The sequence below is a fragment of the Lycium ferocissimum genome, chromosome 7 (assembly GCF_029784015.1).
Source record: "Lycium ferocissimum isolate CSIRO_LF1 chromosome 7, AGI_CSIRO_Lferr_CH_V1, whole genome shotgun sequence".
In the NCBI taxonomy this organism is placed as follows: Eukaryota; Viridiplantae; Streptophyta; class Magnoliopsida; order Solanales; family Solanaceae; genus Lycium; species Lycium ferocissimum.
The window spans coordinates 54,303,100-54,326,847 of record NC_081348.1 but is presented as its reverse complement, the minus strand read 5'-3'; the positions used below and the strand labels follow the sequence as shown (position 1 = coordinate 54,326,847).

Genomic DNA, 23,748 nt, shown 5'->3' with positions numbered 1-23,748 from the left:
CAAAGTTACCCTCATTCGTATTGATTTGTACTCATTGATCGACAACATCTCTTGATACCGCCTCATCGTTGTTGTGAATGTATAGGTACCATTTTTTCTATTTGTGCAATTCCATCTACCAAACATCTTCCTCACTTCTTCAAGGAAATCAAAAATATGTAACTCTCTTGCAAAGAACCAGCTTTCCATTAATACATTCGGCTATATTCGAAGTCATTGTCCATCCTCTATTAACAGTGAATAAAGCCTAGACCATTTATCTCTTCCAAGATCTTCTAGGTATCGTTTTACCCGAATATCAACATTCCCAATCTTCTCCATCAATTTATCGAACTCATCCCGTCGTATGCTTTCGCTAGTGAATAAAATATAGGACTCAACACCTCACCGTTTGTTGTGTATTGCTTTGTCACATTTTTCCACAAATGCCATACACAAGCCAAATGAGGAACAAGAAGATACACCTTAGAAATCGCGTGTATTATGCTTTCATGTCTATCGACACGACACACATATTTTGCCTAACACCATAAGCCTGCTTGAATAGTTCAAAGAACCACGTCCACGACTTATTATTCTCAGAATCTATCACACCATACGCTAGTGGTAGGATATTACCTACAAAAATCAGTTTATATTTATATTATATTCAAAACATATTTCAACCGAATTTGATCTCACACCGTATTTTTAGCACCATCATTTATAAAACAACAAGATATATATTTACAATATATTTACCTCATATTTACAAAAGTATTTCATCATATAATATTCACAAATTTACACCAGCAATACATCCAGAGTATGTTTTTAGCAGCTTTATTTGCAAATCAATATGCATAATGTTGTATTTATAAAAAAAAAACATTCGTAGAATAGAATTACACATACCTGCTCCATCCAAAGTACTTGCCGACACAAATGTACCATTATACGTTGATTTAAGGTGTGCACCATCCACTACAACTATTGGTCTACAACACTCGAATCCCTTTATGAATGCTTTGAGTGCTACAAACAAATACATAAACTCATTTTCCGGTGATTTATGCATTTTAACGAGCGATCCAGATACGTTTTATCAAGTATGTATATATATGCCGGCAACTTCTTGTATGAATCACCTGATCACCTCTCGAAATCTTTTATAGCCTTCTCTCTAGCTCTCCATGCCATCATATAAGAAACATCTACGCCGAATTCATTCTTAACATCATCTATTATATCCCCAGTGTGACCTTCCTTTTATGGTTAGTTATTTTCGCCTTCACAACCGCTTCTCCAATAAACCAACTTGTTGCCTCGCCTTTGTGAATACACCTTGTCCTTCAACGGACATGTATGTTCGTCATCGAAAGCTCTAACCCCGAACATTTCGTAATCCCCAATTCTCGACGCTCCGAATTTCCATTTACATTCGGCGACCAAAGATGCAATTAAATACGTAGAGTGTAGCTACATAATACAATTCAAATAGTACATATTGAATCAATTAAATACATTATAAATATATAAAAAAATATATCAGAATATATTGCATCAAACATTTTTAAAATTAACAGTGTGCTAAATAAGTTAACAGATCATATAAATACAGTACAAATATAACAAAAATACATCCGCACTTTCGATACCGTAATACATTTAGAAAATCATACCTTATAGCATTCGATCTCTCTCGTTTTGAAATTGAATCTTTCACGAATTGCGTATTTCGTCATCGCAATTTTCAAAGTTTCCTTATCCCGGTAAATTTGATCGACAAAAACTCCTTTCGCTTCCGGTTTCGAAATTATCAAATTGTTATCATTCCCAAACAAAACACAACAGTTGTTTACGAGAATCACAAACTTTCATATCATCCCGATTCTCGCTATATCCAATTTGCAAAGACATCATCTCCAATAATACGATTACCAATTGCACAATCCTCAACATCCAAATCATGAATACTAACGCACATTGGATACATCCCCAAAACTCTGTTTTCTCTCTTAAGCTCAACGTACACACGAACTCCCATATCGTTGTGTATTTCAATTGGTTGAAAATCGCCTTCAACAGTATATTTTATTGAAATAGTTTTCCTAACAAGATCCACGCCTAATTGATTTATAATCGTACAAACTAACTCATCGTAATTGCAATTATCAATGAACACAACAAAGATCAATTTTGTAATTCACAAAACAAGCTTCGATCGTTCCAAAAACCGTAATGACGATCAACGTAGTTACGCTTGTCATTATCCCGTTGTTTTCGAATACAAGAATGTGTTAAATTCAATTTAGCTAAAACAATTTCGGAAAAGACGAACAAAAAAAAAAAAAAAGTTTGCAAAAAAAATCGTTACCTCAATTATGAACTCAACTTGATGAAATCAAATATATATTCGTCGTGATAATCAAGCTATGTTCACTGTTTTGATATTGTTATTTTTCAAAGGTTTTTCAACCTTTTTATTTTTGGTTAAAAATATGATTGTACTGTTTGAATTCAATTTTTTTTGAATTTGTTAGCTGTTTGAATGAGATATGGAATCGTATATGGAATGGGAGGATATTTGCGTGAATCGTGGAACAATATAACCGATTCTAATTAAAATTGAAACAGATTTTGTTTCCATAAATATAGATCGTCAAGAAACTCGCGTTCGTATTTCCGCTATATTTATGCTATATTTTGGTATACCCGACTACTAGATAAATATAGGCTCCTCTAGTTACGAATTGTAAATATAGAATATGTAGTTATAGGTTGTTAGAAAGAGTTAAAAGGTAGCTGTTTGTGAAAATTTTACTAATTTAAAATTGGTTGTTACGGTATTTAACCAAAGAGCTATTTTAAAAATCAAAGAGCTGTTGCAAAATTTAATCAACAGAAAATATCAAATATGTCCTTAAACTATGCAAAATTGAGCGGATATACCTGTCATTAATACTTTAGCACGAATATGCTTTACCGCTCAATACTTGGTCTAAATTTGTCGTTAATTTAACGACACCCACCAATTAACCTATTAGAGGATTAATAAGCGTAAATGGACCAAATATGCCCTTAAAAGTATGGGAAATTGAACAAATATGCCTTTGTTAATAATACCCATGAATGATACTCAAGTAAATCCGATTTTCTCGAATTTAATCAAGTTAAAATTAGTTTTTTGGTCCTTTCCAGTTTCACAGATTTCTCATAACAGTATTTCTCCACTGATAATTAACTTTTAACGCAAGTTGCTTCTTTTTCTATATACATGATAGAGTAGAAAGAGCATATTAGAAGGTACAATCAATCAAGTTAAGGTGTTGAATACTGATCACAACATGCAATGAGTTAATAGTCATTTATATCGAGTTTCTTATGTATCTTAAAAATTTGAAAGAAAGATTATTATCTATACATACATATATATATATATATATATATATATATATATATATTGAGGCAGTCAGCATGCACTTGATGGTGGATCCACCAACAAACAACAAGCATCTTTCAATCCAATAATTGTCTAATCTGAATTAAATTAGAAAGTGACATCGGATGGAATAAATAAAAAGAGGAATGCGCACAAAGATCACGTGTTAAGATGACTGTGGGTGACCGCACCCAAAGGTCATGTGATGATAGAACCAACCTAATGAAATATGAGAATAAGAAATACTAGTACCTTTTCGAAAACATTTGTTTGTAAATCCTCCGTCGGATGGAATAAATAATGAGCTAAATTAAGAAAATTAGGCTTAACAAATTAATTTATCTCAACATCTACCGAAGAATTCATGAATTAGGATTACAAAATAACCAAACTATGCATACAAAACTAAAAAAAACACAAATATCAAGAACCATCAAAGGAAAAAACAAAAGAGAAACCATAATTTTCTTTTACAAAATCAACAAGTGAACTGTTGCAGGGAGGATCTGAGGACCACTTTTCTCCACTCATGCACTTGATTTGATTGGGATATAAAAAATTTCATATCTGCAGCAGATTGACTAATATATTATATTATATTCTCCAACTATAGATAATGTAGAGTTATGATGTATGAGAAAAAGAAATACAAGTACCTTTTAGAAAACATTTGTTTGTAAATCCTCCATCTCAGGGTTGATGTCTTTTGCTTCTTTTTCAGCTTCACTTCCCAAAAGAGGAGCAGAATCTAGTTTTGGAGGATTCTGAAGAATATGTTTCACATGTTATTCTCAAGTGTAGATGAAATATACAAACACATATGAAATAGCAAACAGCATCTTATGAACCTATACACAAACACACACACAACATGGTTCTACTTTGAAGCAAAAAACCAAACATGTCATTTCAAGAAGATTTTTAAGTTATACACACCGTCCTGTAACAAATTTTTTACACTATGAGGTCTCCTAAAGGATATCTATAGGTAAGCCAGCTTAAAATGTGAGATTTGTAATCTTCAAAATAAGGCAGGTTACCTGGTACAATAGGTAGTTTGGAAAATTTAGGAGGAGCCAAATCTAAGGAGGTGGAGGAGAGGAGAGGAGGGGACGAGAACTATATTTGGAAAATTTAGGTTAAAGATTTTCTTTCAAGAATTGAAATGACAATTTAACTTTTATACAGCGACAGAGGAGAAGAATTTTTATACTATCAGGCCATCTAAATGATGATTACAAGTAACCGTCCACAAAATTCATCACTGTTGTCTATGTTCACTGTTGATTTAGATCCTTCACAGGCTTGTTTCAGTAACTGTAAGTCACTGTGCCCCCATATTCATGTGACTTGTAACATTTTAAGAATATTTGTCACACAACAAATAACATGAAACGGTAGCTGGATTCATACATATGATGAAAGAAGAAAGATTCACAAGCTAGAGAAAGAGCTTATAACAATACCATGCAACGAATTAACGCCCAATTCACACCCCGGAAGAATGGATGCTGCTTGATTTCGTTAGCTCCTTCATGGGCTCCTAACCTGTTTTTGGGATCTCTATGCAACAATCTATACATTAACTGCTTTGCTTGGAGACTAGCCTGGAAAAGGAGAGGATAAACAGACAGTTTTAGAAATTGGAGGAAAAAGATGCACTCGCACGAGAGGAAATATGTTTATTTATCATCGAGGCACTTAAATTGGTTAGATTGAAAGATCATACCTGTATGCTACCTGGGAATTTTAAATCTTTATGCAGTATATTTGTGAAAGTCTTTTGCCTTGTCTTCCCCCTGAATGGTGTATAACCATACAACATTTCATACAAAAGAATGCCTGCCAAACAACAATTTGTTCATCAACAATAGCAGAAAGAAGCATGGTGTGAAAAGTTCTCAATGAATATTGAAGGATCAGGCAGTTAGCAGTATCAACACTCAAAAGAGCAAACGGTTTGTAAAGAATTACCAAGAGCCCACCAATCCACTGCGCTAGTATGCCCTGCTCCAGTTATGATTTCCTGTTAAATAAAGCGAAAAGAATAGTTAAAGAGCACAGTATACATGAATAACAACTTGACATATAATACAAACTATTAGGTGTGGAAGAAAAAAAGTAATGTTTTCTGAGAAAAATCTCACAGTGCGACATTTAAGAATTCACGATATTTAAAATACAGACGTTGATCACAATCTAGCGCTCCTTTCTAGAATGAGAACATCAAATTGGGAAGGGAAAGAAGAAGTCTAACCGGAGCTATGTATTCTTCAGTTCCAACAAAAGAATTTGATGCACGCATAGGTTCAGCCATGAAGATAGGATTTTGTTGACCTTTGTGATGCTTTTTCTTTTCTTTGATTTCTGGAAGTAGAAGCTGTCCAAACCACCAAAAACAGTGTATTGGCATTCATTAGTTACTAATTTTATTTGCAAAGTCACCTCGTGATTTTTTTGTTTTTTTGTAAATCTGGCAAGAGTTAAGTGTACCTGTGGCTTGCAAGACGTCAAACAAGAAAGATCAAAATCTGTCAAAGATACATGCCCATTGCTCTGTAGCAAGACGTTTTCAGGCTTCAGATCCCTATAAATTATACCTGTTGGCAAAAGATAACTCAGGATACATGGAGATGGGTTTTTGAACTCTTTAGATATGTTGCAGACGAAAGCGATAAATAGTACATATACTATTCTTTGCTCTGATTGATATGCCATCTACAGGATTGCCGCATTTACTCAAAGATCACTCACGATAACTATTCTTATTGAACATTAATCACTTCATACAACTAAAGTCAAAGGGAATGGTGGATATCGGCATATAGCTTGAAAGAAAGAACGGAAAGTAAAAAATAGATATATCAAACATTGATTCATGAACAAGAGTTCTCCTCATTCATTGATAAGGTATAGAAAATTGTTTGATCATGTTAGTCTAAAAGTTGGTAGGATTGGAGTAGTTAGAAAAGAATGAACATTAGACTTTCTTATCATTAAGATCTAATTGTATCTATAATACATGTGGGTATAAGGGCTACCTTGACAGTGAAGGTACTCCAATGCCACCACTACTTCAGCAACATAGAACCTGCACAAAACAAAAAGTTTTATGTCACCGGATACTGGTGTAGCAAAGTTAAGCTGGTGTAATATTGTCCATCTACGGAAATTGAACTACAGATATTAATGAAGAAGACAAAAAGAAAAAGAACGAAAAAATAGGGACCATCCTCCAGCACATGCTAGACTTATTTCTGGTGGGACTATCTCAAAATTTTCCATTTCAGTCTTACTCTGGTGTGAGTTATGGGTTATAATTGTATACTTAGTCCAGTATGATGTCTGATGAAAAAAAGATAATTGGATACCATTGCCTACAGGAATTAAGTGACTCAAATTGGCTAAGAAGCATCAAAACAAAATATATCAATAAATGTTCAAAAGACCATGTGAATATGAGATCAAAGTCTCAGAATGCTTCTCGGATAGGTAAAGTTGTATTTCATTTTTCAAATTTGGTATATATATGTTTTACCTTGCAGCATCCTCCTTCAACACCTTCTTTGGTTGTCTGTCTAGAAGCATGAACAGCTCTCCTCCAGGGTAGTAATCAGTTATTAGACAGATATGGGTTTTGGTCTGAAACATAGCAAAATTCAACAATTCAAAATTGTAAATATTACCATAAACGTACACATTTATTAAAGGGGGAGAGAGAGAGTAGATTATGCCAGAAGTAACAAGGGTGGTTAAGTTTTTCACCGCACGGTTTCAAAATGGAAAAGGCAACACAATAAAGTAAGTATATTCAGATGTCCTGGCCAAAAAATTATATATATTCAGGTGCATATTATCAGTTCACTAAATTCATGAAGCATCAAATGCTCTGGAGGATTCAAGTCTACGTGCGCTTGCATTTCCTACTCACAACAGTTTTCTGAACATATGGCAACTACAGAATTATGATCCATCTCATCAAATTTCATGTATCTAACCTGAAAAGATGCATAAAGTGCCGGAAGAAAAGGGTGGTCCAACATATCTAGGATTTCTCGTTCTGCACAAGCTCTATGCACCTGAAAAAATATATAAAGGATCCTTATTAAAGATGGAAGAATGAGAGAGTATAAGTTTACAGATTAGAATGCAACAGAGCTTCATATATACCAGAGTCAAAATTTGCATAGTACCCATCACATCTAATTATTGATATTGTGTAGCATCCGTATGAATAAAACAATTGAGAAACAGAGAAATGCCATTCCATAAGATGCATAAACTTAAAAACCAAATTCTATTGGAGAAGTCAGATGTAAAGAGCAGGTATTTTGTAAATTCAAAGGGCCACTATCTGTAGCACAGGTAAATCACAAACTATTTTTACAAAAAAAGGAGTCGAAAACTGGTTTAGAAAATTATGAAGTTAGGATTCAAAATGTTCTCTTTGCAAAGATGCGTAGGGGTGTAACAAATGACAAGTTTTACACGGCTACATAACTTTGTAGATGACACTGACAAAGGTGGCAACAACAGCATAATCTCTAATATATAAAGGTGCTGCAACATGTGTGATCTAGCTATTTAACTCCCTACCTTGTTTCGGTTAAGCATTATATTCTTGTCCATTGCCTTCATAGCAAAATGCTGGCCAGTTCCGCAAAGCTCCACTAAATGCACACTGCATGTCGACAAGTTATTCCCCAGTTAACCAAGAGAACGTAAACATTCATTTTTGGATGACTGTATGCAACATATTATAATACTTGATCCACTCTACATTTGGAACAGCCATGTTATTGTTCCTAATAAATGTACCTGCCAGTATCGCCCGATCCCAGTGGTTTAATTGGCTTAAAATGCTTTAATCCTATCGGTTCTCCACTCTCCAAAATCTGCAATTCACAAACCTCTCAGTGATGATTGAAAGGGGCAGTGAAACCTCAAACTAAAACTATTATCAGGGGAATATAAAAATTAGGCTACAGAGTTTCTATAATACTGACAATGGATTAGGAAATATTGATCTTCACGCAATTTTAAAAAACTCAGAAAGCCAACAAGGCAGATGAGCAACATAATCTTAAAGGATCACTAATCCAGACAGAACATTGCATAATCACCCTTCTGAGCAAGCACTTTTATGTGCACATATATACCTGTATATGGGAAGGGAATGATGAGTGTAAACTAAATTTTATTATTACCTTTTGCATTGCTTTCCAAGGTGCACTGTCCTTCCTGTGAGGCTTTGGCTGAACAACTTTTGAATGATTTCTCCATAAATCCTCGGGTTTCTGCAGGTAAATTCAGAAGTTTGTGAGCCTTGTATAATTCAACACCTATAAATAGCCTTAAACAGTCATGTTCAATATTTTGGACTGACCGAATTGGCATCTGGAAGCTCTCGAACTGCTTCATCGACATTTCCAGCAGTTTCTTTCACCTGATACGGATCCAAATGAAAATCATTGTCAATATAGGCCTCATCAATCAAACTGAAGACCAAATATGACACATCAAACATGAATATTGATCGTCAAGTGATCATTCATGAGTACTTGTGTATCTGTCATGTCTCTATGAGAATTGACCGAAAAGAATAGTTGAAACTTATTTAAAGGCAACTCAAGAAGATTAGAGTAGGACTAAGACCAGTTTTGCACTCTCTGTTGCCTTTTCCTCGGGAATACTGTTGTGAAGTGGCTCTACATGCTGACTCCCATCTAGTTGCACTCCAATGAAGTACTGTACCTCTCCCTGTTCATAAACACAAAAGGCACCAGATAAGGATTTTAAGAAAGTTTTTGCAGAGTTCCTTCAGAGTAGCTGCACTTTTATCTTGATACATACCTTCTGATCACGCATAGGCTGCAGGTGGAACAAGTTCCAGAACTTTTTGCCTGAATTTTATATGGAATATCAGTTGCTTCAACAATAAAATACTTTGCATTTTTTTGTATGACAAAAAAAATCCATAATTCTCATGATGTCCCTCATTGACATCCAGACATCAAACAACCAAAGTAGAGTAAACTAAGCTGAACAGAATAATTTTAAGGGAAACTTGATTGAGCAAACATAATAAATTCGTCGTTCTATCTCTTCAAGTAGAATGGACTTACATTTTTAAGTTCAATAGGGAAATAGAAACAAATGATATGTTACTAAATTTGAGCAAACAGACTTTTTCTTTATTTGATTTAAATTGCTCTTACATGAAATTAATCACTGCCTAACTACCATAAAGGGATTTTAATTGGTTGATCCATCCAGAGGATGTATGTTTAGGCATTTCCTGCCGTCAAATCGAAATATATACACACACGCTCTGCATGTACGGTCACAAAGAGTTGAATGCAGCCCCTGCACCCATGTAAAATCCTGGATTCTTCAAATGGATATATCCACCCCTTCTATGTCTTATTTTTTGTAAAAAAAAAAAAAAAAAAAAAAAAAAAATATGAGTGTAAGTTCTATGCACTGACGATGAAAGAAGTATTTATACAATCAAGTCATCTTAACTCTATTCAATAAGTAGTCACTACCAACCAATAGAATGAATTCTAAGTAACCTACTATAACTAGTTAAATTATACTAACAACATAAAAGTTCTTTGGACTATCAGTACATCTAAATAGTTTGATTTGTCTTTGATAAAATGGGGAGAAAAATGGAAAATTTATGGAAAACATACCAGTCTTGGTGTAGTTAATAAGCTGGACAGTAACATCAGTTTGATTATCAATTGCCTGTCTGATTTTTCTTACAGTAGCTGGATCAGTTTCTGGCCCTTGAAGAAACCTATAACAATTGCAAAACCAAATAGCAACAAAGAGTGAGTTATGTGAAGAACAAATTGTGATCAATCTTTCTTAGGAAGCCAAAATAGACAGCACTACTAAGCTCATATATGTGACATTATGACATATGATGTTTCCTTTTTTTGCTTTACTATGATTATCAACAAACTTTTTCTTGAGATTGCGTGTTATCTAACACCCCATCATTTTGAAAATGAAGGGCACTATATTTTCCAGGTATTACTCCACTAGTAAGAAATTAGAACTATAAATCTTCACGGAGTATAATCATAACTAAAAAGTATTTTGACTATAACATAGTTACTACTATATATTTTGGGTAGTTTTAAAATGTATAGTATTCTTTTTGACTGGGACTACTATTTTGGGTAGTTTTAAAGTAAATAGTATTCTTTTTGACTGGGACTAACATCAGCTCGACTTATTTGGGCTTGAAGACATTTTTTTTTTTTTTTGGGAAGTTACATATTTGGTTGCTCGGTCAAAAATATTTATATTGGCTAGCCAATATCTATTTCACTCTTTTCTTTTTGAGTTTTAAAACTTTTTACTCCATATCATTGTAAACTTCAAAGAAAGGTATATATACCTGCAGTTTCTTCCCAAGATGTCTTCACGGCTGTACTCTGTCAGCTCCAAGAAACTATCCGATGCAAATATCTGATTATTCAAACACAAACCCCACAACATCATACATATATAATTACAATCAATTTGGAGCTAAGAAAATTCAGCAAGTGCATGCATTTGATAATGATTTTTCAATTAAAAAGAGAGATAAAGTCTTACAATGGGATTATCAGGCAGCCTTGGATCAGTAATGACAAAGTTCTTCTCTATACGTTCGAGAGTCGTTGCTAGATCAATACCTTTCCTCATTTCCTTCTTCCTCACTTTATCATCAACACTATCAGGGCGTCCATCGTTGTCGCTCTCATCATCATCATCATCGTTGTTGTCATCGTTATCCATAGTCATCCTTGCCTCAAAATCATCATCAGCAGTGGTAGTACTAGAACGATTTTTCTTCTTAATCCTGTACTCAGTTACACCATTTAAAGTAATGTTACATTTATATATTGAACGTGCATGCATGCATACACTCGTTTATATACATTTATATACAGTTTAATTCAAAGAGTTCAATTGATTTGACGTAGGTACAAATAGTGTAATTTTTTTTTAAAATACAACTAGGTCACTCGGAGCCAGAAATTCATAAAGGAACTTAAAAAAACATTACCCTAAAAGTCGAACTTTTTAGTTTTACTTATATGCATAGTACGATTTTCGTGCAAATGAGACTCAATTGAACGTCACTTATAAGGTAAGGATGGTTATATATTATACACAGTACCATTTTTGTCAAGTTACCAATTAAGGCTTATCATAGAAATTTATGTGTAATTACCTTATTAATAACCTGATACAGTGTCAGTTACAAAACTTGAATTCATAAGGTAATTATAAGTAAATGACGAATACGGCGTGGTAGAAATGTTGACAACTACACTTATAATGCAAAAAAAAAATCTTTAAACTATTAACGTATATAACTTAGATCATAATTCAAATAGGAGTACTATGTATTATGAAAACAGAAGTATTACCCCATGAAAGATAGACGAGCAGATTTTTTAGGTTTCTTTTCGGGAACTTCGTTAATTTTCTCCATTTGCATGGCTGTCCTTGTACCAGCATGGGAATGTCGTCTTGGTGGAGCTTTGTTAACTAAATTTACCTTGTAAGTACCGATACCAATATCCTGTTCTCCATCTCCCTCTGACTTTCTCATCATGAAAGGTCGATTATTTGTCGATTCACTAAGGGCTCTTGCTCTACTTGGCTTTTTCATTACTTCCACTAGCTCACTCACTGAATTACTAGCCATCTCCTTCTGACGAGCTGCCATAAAAAACGATAGAGTATTTAGGATAACTTATAGTATATATTATTGATATTATCAATGTATTTTAACAAGGAAACTTTTTATTATTTTCAAGTTACGAATTTTTCTTACTATATATGAGCAATTACTTGTAGTAATCGTTTAAGTGGCCTAATAATGCAAAATTTACTTTATAGTGTTAAAACTCATAATAAGTAGTAGAAGTAATAACAATAAGGCTTAATGCATATGCAAGCCTCCTAAATTTGTCCTTTTTTTCATTTTGGCACCTCAACTAAGTGTTGTTCCTATTGAACCCCTAAACTAGTCCTCAAGTGTGTCTATTAAACCCTCTAAATCTTATTTTTATTAGAAGCAAAAATTAAATTGTGGTAATGAAGGCGAAGTAATATTTTAGACGTATGGTAAGCTATTCTTTAGGTCATGAATGTGTCGGTTTCTGCTGGTTCTGCTCTTCTACCAGCTTAATGAAGAGCTTACTCTTTATTCTCCTCTTAATTGCTGCTAATCTTAGCTAAAAGATGGCATAATTAAATTAGAGTATATATTAGCGTGTTGCTACATTGAAGATAGAATACTATGTAAGTCAGATTGTGTTTGATAGACACACTTGAGAACGAGTTCAGGGGTTCAATAGGAACAACACTTAGTTAAGATATCAAAATGAAAAAAATGGACAAGTTCAGGGGCTGCATATGCATTAAGCCTAACAATAATAAGTAATAAATAATTACAAAAGCGTATATATAATTCAAGATTTTTCAATACACCATAAAGTGATATAATTCCAAGGTAGTTTGAAGATTTCCATGGTGGCAAGCAAGAGAAATATTAAAAAACGTAACACTTCATTTAGTCTTAATTATTGAACAAATTCTACACTCGCATCTCCTTCATCATTTAGCTATCTTTTGGGCGGCCTACTATTTAAGTTAATTTTCCATATATACGTTCATAAGCTTCCTAAACTAAAAGGAGTACTAAAATGTCTTTTAATTAAGTCAGTAAGTACAAAAACTTGTGCACAAAAATAGAGATACCAATCTATAATTTTTAAAGCTTCAAAATAAATTATGATCTACTATATATATGCATTGTAATTTTTTTTAGCAATATACAATATGAAAGCAATATAATGTATTTAGTTGAGTTGAGAAAGAGTGAAAGAAGTTATAATTAAATACCATCATAGCGTATTAATGATTCAGGAAGCCCATTTGGTCGGACCATCTTGTCCTTGGCGCCTTCAGTGTGCTTGCTTACCTCCACTAGCATTCTGCCAAAAAAAATTATTATTAATTTCAATTGCATTAATTCGTTTAAATTTGTATGTATTTAATTAATTATCATATACCAATATTACTCGTAGGATATGTTTATTCATAAACACTTGAGTCTATTGAAAAACACATAAATCTCGTAGAATTATATGATCACGAGAAATCTAAGAAAGGGAAATGTATTAATAAGTTATTTCACTAGCTATGTCATATCAATAATAAAATCTAAGTAGGAAAATGTGAGTGTACACTGTGAGGAAAAGCAGGTAACAGAAAAGTAAAGATGCAACGTTGAAAAATTTGTGCATGACGTTTAACTCCTAGGGGTAGTATAGATAGCTATCATGTAATGAGAATGTATCTGTTTATTGTATTTTTTTTCCCTTTCATTTTGTGTTAGGTTATTCATGATTGCATAATTTTTGACTTCTTTCATAATATTAGAAACTACTCAATTTGGATTTGACAAAGTATCTGACATATCTTGTACATGTGTGTGGGGTACTCTTCTATTCTTCTACCTTTTTCGTTTTTGTTTTCCTTTTGGTGTGAAGAGATAAATTAAAGTTGCAACTTTACGAGTTAAGTTATCGCTCAATCTCTCTCTCTTCGCATGTGGAAAATTAAATTTAACTACTCACTATTTTTTTTGCATGTGAAAAATTAAATGTAGTTACTTTATGTAATGCATTTTCCTTTTCGTTTAAGAAAGAATGATATCTTTCTAAACTTAAAATTAAACTCAAGTTGAGGGAGAATTGAATCTAACAAGTTTAATGGGTGCATTAATGACTCCAATAGCTGACAAGTAAAAAGGATTTGAAATACTTCCTCCGAATAAATAAAAAAAAGAGTCCACTTAACCATTTACACACTCCTTAAAAATACTAACTTCTAAACAAAAATTGATAATTTGACTAAACTACCCCTAATTAAATAGAGATTGGGATTTGATCATATAACACTTAATAGGGGCAAATATGAAAAAATAAAGTTAATTATTTTTTGATTTGCTAAGTGAACTCTTTTTTTGATAAAAAAAAGGCTAAGTGAATTTATTTATTTTTATCCGAAGGAGCAGTAAGTAATAGTGAAATGCTACTTCATGCAAACATTGGTTCCCTATAATGACATCAGAAAAACATTTGCAGCCCAATCAAAGGGTCCAGAACAAGGCATTTTATTAAGGCCCACTATTTCCCATCTTAATCATGTAAATGAATCTTTCTATGGATTAGATGCGGACAATGTCCAGCTGGTTACCAAAGAAAAAGCAAGAATTGTTGAAGAGATAAGGGAACAAAACCCTGTTGAAGAGATAAGGGAACAAAACCCTCTTCATCCCACAGTACATACTACACTTTTTCAACATTTATAATTTGGACCATTATAATTTACCCCCAATAAAAAAATAAAATTGGACCATTATTCAAGTATGTCATTCTCCAAATTATTGTTTGTTGTATTTTTCTTAGCATTGTGTAAATTGGTAGAAACACGTATTTATGTACTCGTAGTTATACCTTTAATTTAACAGAAGAGTAGGTACATTGGTTATTTCTCATGACAACTTAAAATTTCATTCAATTTGAATTTTATTCATGTAAGAGTATTGACATAAAATTAGGCCACTAAATAAAAAATATATATAGAGTAAAATCTGTATGTAATTATGAATTGATACCATCAAGACTTATTATTTAGTAATAGCAATGAAAATTGTACAACAAAAGTATGAGTTCAATTGTCATTGTTTTCCCTTAAGCTTCTCCATCCCAAAAAAGAATAAAAAGGATGAGTAGCCGAAATTTATCAAATTGGACTTATGCAAATATTCTTCTACATTATCAATGGATAAAATTTAAGTTTCATAAGTATAAACTTACTCGCTTAGTATCGATTTACGCGAAGTGGTTTAACTCGGTATGAAGTTTAAAAAATAAAGAAAAACTTTTGAAACTTATGATCTTAAACATATCATAATATTGTTACACATGTCATATTTTTGTGTGGCTATAAAAAGTTTTCATTAAGAATAAAATGGAAAGGTTAATTTTATTTCAACTATAAAAATGTATCATTTTTTTTCCTAACGAACTAGTAAGGAGTGTGTATGTGTGTCTATATATATACTCCCTCTGTCCCATAATAAGTGTCTCTTTAACCAAAAACACGCATATTAAGAAATCAATAATGCAATAAAAAGTTTACCAAATTACCCCTATATAATAAAAATAAATTACTTTTACCTTTTGATTAGAGCATGTACAAGAAGTAAACCTTTTGACATTGAGAATCTAATAATACCAAGTTATTATGTGGCTTTTTCAATAATCATTTAAATGTTACTTTATTCTCTAAAGGTAGAATTGGAAAATACTAGTATTTATATCTTGATTTCCTAAGGTGACACTTATTATGAAATAATTTTTTTTTTTTTTGCTAAAATGACACTTATTATGAGACTGAGGGAGTATCATTTTAGATATTTGCAATTGTTATCAATAATTAAGGGAAAGAACAAAAAAGAGATTAGACTTTTTACTTACCCAATGAATTTGAGAACTTTGCCAGCATCATCTTTGATAGGTGCAATGGTGAGGAGATTCCAAAATGGGGTCCCATCCTTCTTGTAATTTAGTAGTCTTCCACAATAAGTTGAACCCGATTGCAATGCTTCTCGGATCTTAGCCACATCCTCAGGATCCGTATCCGAACCCTGCATGAACCGACTAAAACCCGAACCAACAATGAAACAAACAAAATTCTCATTTTTAGTTTACTGAAATATTACGACAGTTTAAATAAAATATGAAATAAAGTACTTCATCCGTTCTAATTTAAGTGTCTTAGTTTGACCTGACACGGAGTTTAAAAAATAAATGGTGACTTTGAAATCTTATGGTCTTAAATAAAAATGGATAAAGTAGCAAAAAGTACTTTGAATCTTGTGGTTTTAAACTTGCCACGTATGATGTTTGAATTGTCAACTTACTAAATATAGAAAAAGACACTCGTTTTGGGACAGTCCAAAATGGAAAGTAAGACACTTAAAATGGGACGGAGGAATTACATATTTTCCAAATTTATGTGATACTTTTTCCGTCCCAAAATAAGTGTCACCTTAGAAAAAATCGCGCCCATTAAGAAATCAATAAATACAATGTAGAGTTTACTAAATTATCCCTATTTATTAGATGTTTTTTTCTTTTTAGAATGAAGTAATATTAAAGAGGATTGTTTCTTTAATGCTAAGGGCAAAGTTGGAAACACTTGCCACTTTTTGTCTCAGCTCCTGGGCGCGATACTTATTTTTGGACAAATTTATTTCGCTAAGGTGAAACCTATTTTGGGACCGAGGGAGTATTTTTTCTGCTTTTCGAGGATCAAACAAGAATTTTTTTTTTGCGATTTATTCATGTACACTTTAAATATCTTAAATTGTTAATTATTATGACTTATATAATACTTTTTATGTTGTTTATAAATATGTAAATTATTTTTTAAAAAAAACTTAAAGATTGTGTGTCCAAAGTCACGGTCAGAATAAAGAAATTTAACTCCCAAATTTCGAACTGTATCACATAAATTGAAACAGAGGAAAGTGTAAGATTATTACCAATTCCTGCCTATAACCTCCTTTGATGTATAACCAGTCATCTTGAAAAATCCAGCACTTGCATACAAAATTGGGTAATCGGGTTTTGTTGCATCCGACACCACAAATGTTTGTTGAAATGTTGATAAGGCATCCCTCAAGTCCTCTGATACCCTTGGAATTCCCCCCTCTTTACCTGAATTTTAGTTAACAAAAGTGACTCATTAAAAACATATTAATAATAAATTTCAAGGGACTCAACCTGCAAAAGAAGTAAAAAAATTCATAGTAACATTTTTGCTGCTCAAGTACTATTATTACATTATCAACATGTAAAATTTTATCCGCAGCTGATACATAAGTAAAAAAAAAAATAAAAAAAATATCGACCTAACTCAACCCCAAAAACTAATTCGAAAGAATTGACAAGATCTTATATATATAAGGAGTTCATGAATCCATTAACCCTTCGATGCGGGACTCCTACATCTAGTTAAGTTAAGTGATAAATACTGTGAGAATATGTTTTAATTAATTATAATTTCGTGAAAATCATATTTCTAAAAATGGATGCATATTTATTGATTGGTTAAACACACGTATAACTGTACTGCAGATAAAATTTAGAACATACTTTAATGGCCAGATACTTGTGTTATTAGTCTACTTTGCTTTTCGTATAAGTAATTTCAGCTATCACAGTTTAATATTAATTATCACGTGATTGTGTAAAACAACCTGCAACATATCCAAAAAGTATTTTACACATATGTCTTAAGCGTATACTATAAGGGGACGTTTGGCTAGGGTGTATAGGAATAATGTTAAATAAGGTGCAGTAATAATGCTGGTATTAGTAATGCTGACATTAATTAATTGGCACGTAAAATGCTTACCAGCTCCATCATCAGAAAACTCGCCGGAACTCCTCATAGAGTTACCGGAATTCCTTCTGGAAGTCTCTGTTTTACCATTAGGATCATCTCCAGAAGTTCTAACTTTAACTCCCTGTAATTTCCCAGTCTTATCATCATGTTTCAACACTAGGCCCCACTCCGCCGCTCTCTGAGCAGCACCACCATTTTCATCCACCGCCTTCTGTTGGAAAAAATAATTCAAAGTTGTAGGAAATCAAAATTAGTTAGAATTCATTATTTTAATTCATATTTAAAAGGAATTTATAGTTAGAATTAATATAGAAATAAATTTTCCTGTTTTGAGTAAAAATTAGGCTTCTGACTACTCCCTCCGTTTTAAAATATTTGTATGGTTTTGACTTGATACGGAGTTTAAGAAAGTAAAGAAGACATCTGAATCTTGTGGTTGGTAACTAAAGACATGTAGAATGTAATAAAATGCTCTTTAATCTTGTGGTCTTAAACATGTCATGTAGAAAGTTGAAATTAAAGAGTTGTAAAAAAAAAAATATTTTTTTTTTAAAACGGATTAAAAAAGAAAGTAAGACAAATATTTTGAAATTGAAAAAATATTGTATATAGGGATGCTGCTAGCTAGTATTTTTGAATTGTCGAGAATAACAAGAGAATTGTGGAGATTGCAGAGAACATTCAAAATTAATGAGTTTATGAATAAAACATTCTCCTTCGCGTACCTTCTGACTAACCGGAGAAGCCAATTGCGTTGGCATCGGAGTAATTGCATCTTTGATTGCCATCCATGAAGTCGTAATAATTTCTTCTTTTTCATTATTCGATTCGGGAATTGCAATTGGTTCTGATGATTCCTCGGGGATGCTGCTGCTTGTTGTAATGGGCTGTTCAGTGGCCCAATTTTTCCATGAAGGCTGTGATCGGAAAACTGTATTTGTTGGCCGGGAAGTGTAAGTTGAAGGACTGAATACTTCTAATGAGCCTCTTGGATCTCTGGGTAGTGGTGGTATAAGAGGAGATTGCTTGTTTTGTTGCTCCATTATATCTGCGTATAAGAACAGTTTTCATGTCTGTATCAACACTATATATGTGTGCTCAATGTGATGTTATATACAGGATATTTATCTCATTTACTAACACAAGCATGTTCATTGGACATAAAGTTCAATAAAGAAAAAAAATGGTCACACGCTAAAAATATCATTAAGGGGTTGTTTGGTACGTTGGATAAGCATAAATAATCCTGGGATAAAAAATTAATATTGTCTTATCCCTTGTTTGATTATTAATCCTGGAATAAGTTATATCATGATTACAAATAGCACCGGACTAAGTTATTCCTACCAGATGGTGGAATAATAGTATCGGGATTAGTTATCCCTGAATAAACAATAAAAATGACAAGATTACCCTTGAGGTCTCTCGAACTCTTTTTCTACTAAATAAAGTGGAGGGTACTTTTGTAAACAAATAGCCTCTTCTTAGAAATCATGCAATGGATATTATTTTTAGTACAACAAACTAATAAGAGATACTAGCAGGATAACTAATCACAGCATAACTAATTTCGGTATATCTAATCCCAACATAACTTGTCTTCAAACCAAACAGAAGTTTATCGCTATTTATTTAATGTGAGACTAAAATATGTTTTATCTTATATTTTGTACGTTCCATTAAATAAATCAAACGTATATAGTATATCAATTAAATAATTTCGTCATTATTTACTCTCCGTAGTTATTCCGAGATTATAATTACGCTATAACTTGTACACCAACCAAACAACCCCTAAGAGTATAATTAAGGATAAAATAAAAAATTTAAAATTAACAACTTCAAATATAGAAATGCATATTCATTTTTAATAAGCTAAGCGTCATACACAATATAGCAGAAAGATAAGCTGTCAGCATATAGAAACTAAACTACAATGAAATCAACTTATAAATTTGTGTTACATAAGATTCATGATAATTATGATCTCATAAAGTTATATACTCTCTTTGTTAATTGATCTTATATGATAGTATTTTGACTGGGCTCGAGAATTAATAATAAAAAAAAGAGTTTTGACAAGTAAATTAAACATATCAAACATGCTAAACGATTACCTTTTAAAATTGTGACATTAAATATGTCATGTTATTTATATATATACAAAAAAAGTATCATTAAAAGATAAGAATAAATAATGAATGTTGCAAATTAAGTAGTTTTCGAATGTTAAAATTTGTCAATATAAGGAAAGAAGAACAAGATGTAAAATAGAACACAGTAACTATACATACATACATGGACAGATTAGAAGTCATTGTAGCATAGCTAAGATATTAATAACAGTTGAATGGCCCGTGTGACAGAGGACAATTGAGCAAGACTTGGTAGCTTGAAAATGATATTTTGTTTACAGGTACGTATGACAATAACAAGACTTGAGAAAACGATTATGTCGGATGAGATTTACGTGGGTGAATAAGACGAGTCACCAACAACTAGAGTTGTGGAGTGAATAATTACTCCATTTTTTATTGAATAGATTTCAGGTTCGAGCTCTGAATATGAAGTTGTTTTTGTTAGAAAGCATTATATATGCTTCCAATGTGGGACTTTACGGTGGAATTCAGATTTAGTCGAATTCCAATACGGGTACCGAATTGTTATGAGTAGCGACAATTTGAGCAATAATAACCAAATAAAAAAAAAACAAACAATTTTAACGTGGAAATCCTCGAGGGGAAGAAAGAGATCTTATTTCCTCTCTTTAATTATTCAATGAAAGATGTATTTATAAGGATACATAAATCTGAAGGAAAGCCATGTATATATAGGCTGCGAATTGAAAGACCCTAAATCAGTAGTAATCAGACCACTTTTCTGTATAGGAAACAGACTTTACATTAGTTCCACAAACATAACACGCACAACAGGTAGGAAAAAAAAAAAAAAGGAAGAATAAAGACATGAGTTAAGGGCAGAGTAGGAAACTCAAATGCTAACTTTCAAATAGCATGTGTCCATTAAAGAACCCTTCATGGAAAGAACACTTAAGCACCTCACAATTGGAGGGGCAATTTTGTCAATGAAGGGCAAATCAGGGAATTCACCAAAGAGTCCAAAGAGTCCAACAATAAGAACAGCTAAAAGTTGCTAAAAAACACAAAACTTAGTTCCAACTTCTATTACATGTCCAGTAGTTCGCTATTTAAAGCATTATAGCCCTACCTTTGCTGTCTTGACAATGACATTGGACTAATATTAACCTCAACAAATACTTAGTGAAGTGCTTATTGCTTACCAAAAATCTTAAGTTTAGTGCTTTTCGTGCAGAAGATAGAATGTAATATCTCTCATTGATGTAACATATTAAGTTATTACAAAAGAGTCGGTAAGAGATGGAATAAATAAGTCATTTAATTTTGACGTTATTTTCACTTTCAGTATAATTAGATTTTCAAGTTTACCCCTATCCAAGCTCATCCTAAACCAAATAGCGGGACTAAGCAAGGGGCATGGCAATACAACATTTATACTCCAGTATGTCAAGCTTTGATGGGAGGGTAAGAACTATGAACTAACAATATAAGCAAAACACAAAGCAGGCATGCAATTTCTTTGAAATAATGGTTCAAATAAAATATCCGGTTTGCTTCTTTGCACCTGGCTAGCTCTGAGCGGAACTATAAGGGTGAAAATTATATTACATATATAGGTGAAATTAAATGCTAAATTACCTTTTTACATAACATTAAACGAATAAATGAGAATTCATACAGTCGATTTTGACTTGTTTGGGATTGAGACGTATATCTATAGTGTAGTTACTTATTGTTGATACATACACATTAAATGTTGAATATTCTTAACAAAATTTAATTCCTGGTTCGCTACTGGCGCTAGTCAAACTTTCAGAGGTGTACGTAATCTCTCTATTATATCTAAAGATTTGATCCACAGTAGTAGATGAATATTATTGTATTCACCAAAACATATACTCCCTCCGTCCCATAATAAGTGTCATCTTAGCCAATTTTTTTTGTCCCATAATAAGTGTCACCTTAGAAAATCAAGACATAAATTGACTAGTTTTTTCCAATTTCACCCTTAGACAATAAAGTAATTACATCTAAATGATGATTGGAAAAACCACATAGTAACTTGGTATTGTTGGATTCTCAATGTCAAAAGGTTTACTTCTTGTGCATACTCTAATCAAATAGTAAAAGTAATTTATTTTTATTATATAGGAGTAAATTGGTAAACTTCACATTGCATTATTGGTTTCTTAATACGCGTGTCTTTGGCTAAGGTGACACTTATTATGGGACGGAGGGAATATAGTATAGTAAGAGTACTCAAAATCAACAATTTAATTTTTATATTATTTATTAGCAACACCAAATGTCTCCATGCACCTTACTAAAAATACCTAAGCAGATTAATAGTTGTATTTTAGCCTATAACCTCTGAAATGGAGTAGTCAATTTCACCAAAGAAAAGGTCCCTAGAAGAAAACACAGTGTACATACCAGGAAAAAAAAGTAGGATACTGATGCTTTTGCCTTGATTTCAGCAGGAGTAGCAGAGTTAAGTATAAGTAGATATCCTGCAGACTTTACACAGAAGCTGATCTTATATACTCCATAAATAAAGAAGCCTCCAATGATATAAAAAGAGATAAATATTGAGCTTCGATAAAAAGTTATGTGTACAACTTTTTACTGGCAGAAAAGGCTAAAGAAGAGGGTAATTAAAAAGAAAAGCAAGAAGAAGAATGATTGTCATGAAGAAATTTTTTTCCCATGCCTATACACCTAGACTTTCACATGGCTATACACCCAGACTTTCACATGGCTATACACCCATCCCTATGCCTTCATTCCAATCATCAACACAATACAAAAATAGTTCGAATCAAAATGAAAAAAAGAAATAAAAGAAGAATGTTTGAGATCAATTTTCTAGCATATAAATTCTTGTTTCTGCTTAGGTCTCTCTCTCTCTCTAAATAGTATATCACTCTCTCACTTGCAGTGATTGTTCCACTGATGAGTTGTGAGCTTAGATATTTTTGTAGATTGGATTTGAAATATACGTCATAGTGACAAAAGATTTTAAGGGTGTGTTTGGTATGGCGATTTTTTTTTTTTTTTTTTTTTTTAATTTTACCATTTTTGGTTGGTCAAAACACCACAAGAAAAAAGATATTTAACAACAATTTTTTTTTGTTGCCATAGATTGATTATTGTTTAACGAAAATGTACTTTTAAGAATAAAAAAAAACAAAAAAAGTTGTTGATAAACTTTTCTCTAACTACGTTATTGCAACGATGTGCAACTTTTTTTTTTATTGCCAAAAGTACTTTTTGCAACAATAATCAATACTATAGCAAAAAAATTAAATTGTTTGGCAACAAAAAAATTTATTTAACAATAAAACTAAGTTGTTGCCATTTCTATACTTTCTTGTAGTGAAATTTTTTTCTAGGAAAAAAATTTCCTTAAAAATAAGAAAAATGACTTCCTTAGTGAAAGTAGGAAAATAAGTCTCGTTAGTGACATTTCAAACGCATTGTCTCTTCCCCCACCTCTCAACGCCCTCTATAGTGTTCTCTTAGATATATATAAATGTTTCTTTAGATAATATGATTTTTTATTTGCTTACATAATACCAAAAAATAAATCGGAAAAGGGTCATATATACCCATGTACTAGCAGAAATATATTGTTTAAATATACCCATCGTTATACTTTCGGTTCAAACATACCCCTCTCGTTCAATTCGGCACAAATTTACTTTTAATTTTAATGACGAGACACGTGTC

At 32.4% G+C, this 23,748-nt stretch overlaps 1 protein-coding gene across 2 annotated transcripts; it reads right to left on the bottom strand.

Annotated features, from left to right (window-relative positions):
• Nucleotides 1-3,710: 3,710 nt before the first annotated feature.
• On the bottom strand, nt 3,711-22,592 carry LOC132065674 (phototropin-1). Of its 2 annotated transcripts, none has more exons than XM_059459174.1 (26): nt 22,453-22,592; nt 18,646-18,968; nt 17,930-18,131; nt 17,055-17,229; nt 15,985-16,167; nt 13,340-13,431; nt 11,857-12,151; nt 11,036-11,282; nt 10,836-10,906; nt 10,120-10,226; nt 9,275-9,324; nt 9,077-9,181; nt 8,808-8,867; nt 8,629-8,718; nt 8,240-8,316; nt 8,018-8,102; nt 7,420-7,500; nt 6,960-7,063; nt 6,463-6,512; nt 5,915-6,021; nt 5,679-5,801; nt 5,396-5,447; nt 5,151-5,263; nt 4,888-5,028; nt 4,078-4,185; nt 3,711-3,988 (listed from the first exon to the last, which is right to left on the bottom strand). In XM_059459174.1, exons 2-25 carry the CDS (start codon nt 18,961-18,963, stop codon nt 4,081-4,083), a joined length of 3,033 nt encoding a protein of 1,010 aa, XP_059315157.1. In that variant the 5' UTR covers nt 18,964-18,968; nt 22,453-22,592; the 3' UTR covers nt 3,711-3,988; nt 4,078-4,080. The 2 variants fall into 2 exon arrangements, with proteins under 2 accessions (XP_059315157.1, XP_059315158.1); XM_059459175.1 differs by having other exon boundaries at nt 17,930-18,128.
• Between the last annotated feature and the right edge of the window lie 1,156 nt (nt 22,593-23,748).

What these genes read in the sequence shown, in the direction of transcription:
- LOC132065674 (XM_059459174.1), bottom strand. Translation starts at nt 18,963, where the DNA reads ATGGAGCAACAAAACAAGCAATCTCCTCTTATACCACCACTACCCAGA. An exon ending in AGCCTATGCGTGATCAGAAG is followed by an intron (nt 9,182 to 9,274) that starts GTATGTATCAAG and finishes GTTTATGAACAG; the next exon opens with GGAGAGGTACAGTACTTCAT. An exon ending in TAATGCTTAACCGAAACAAG is followed by an intron (nt 7,501 to 8,017) that starts GTAGGGAGTTAA and finishes ATATTTTTTCAG; the next exon opens with GTGCATAGAGCTTGTGCAGA.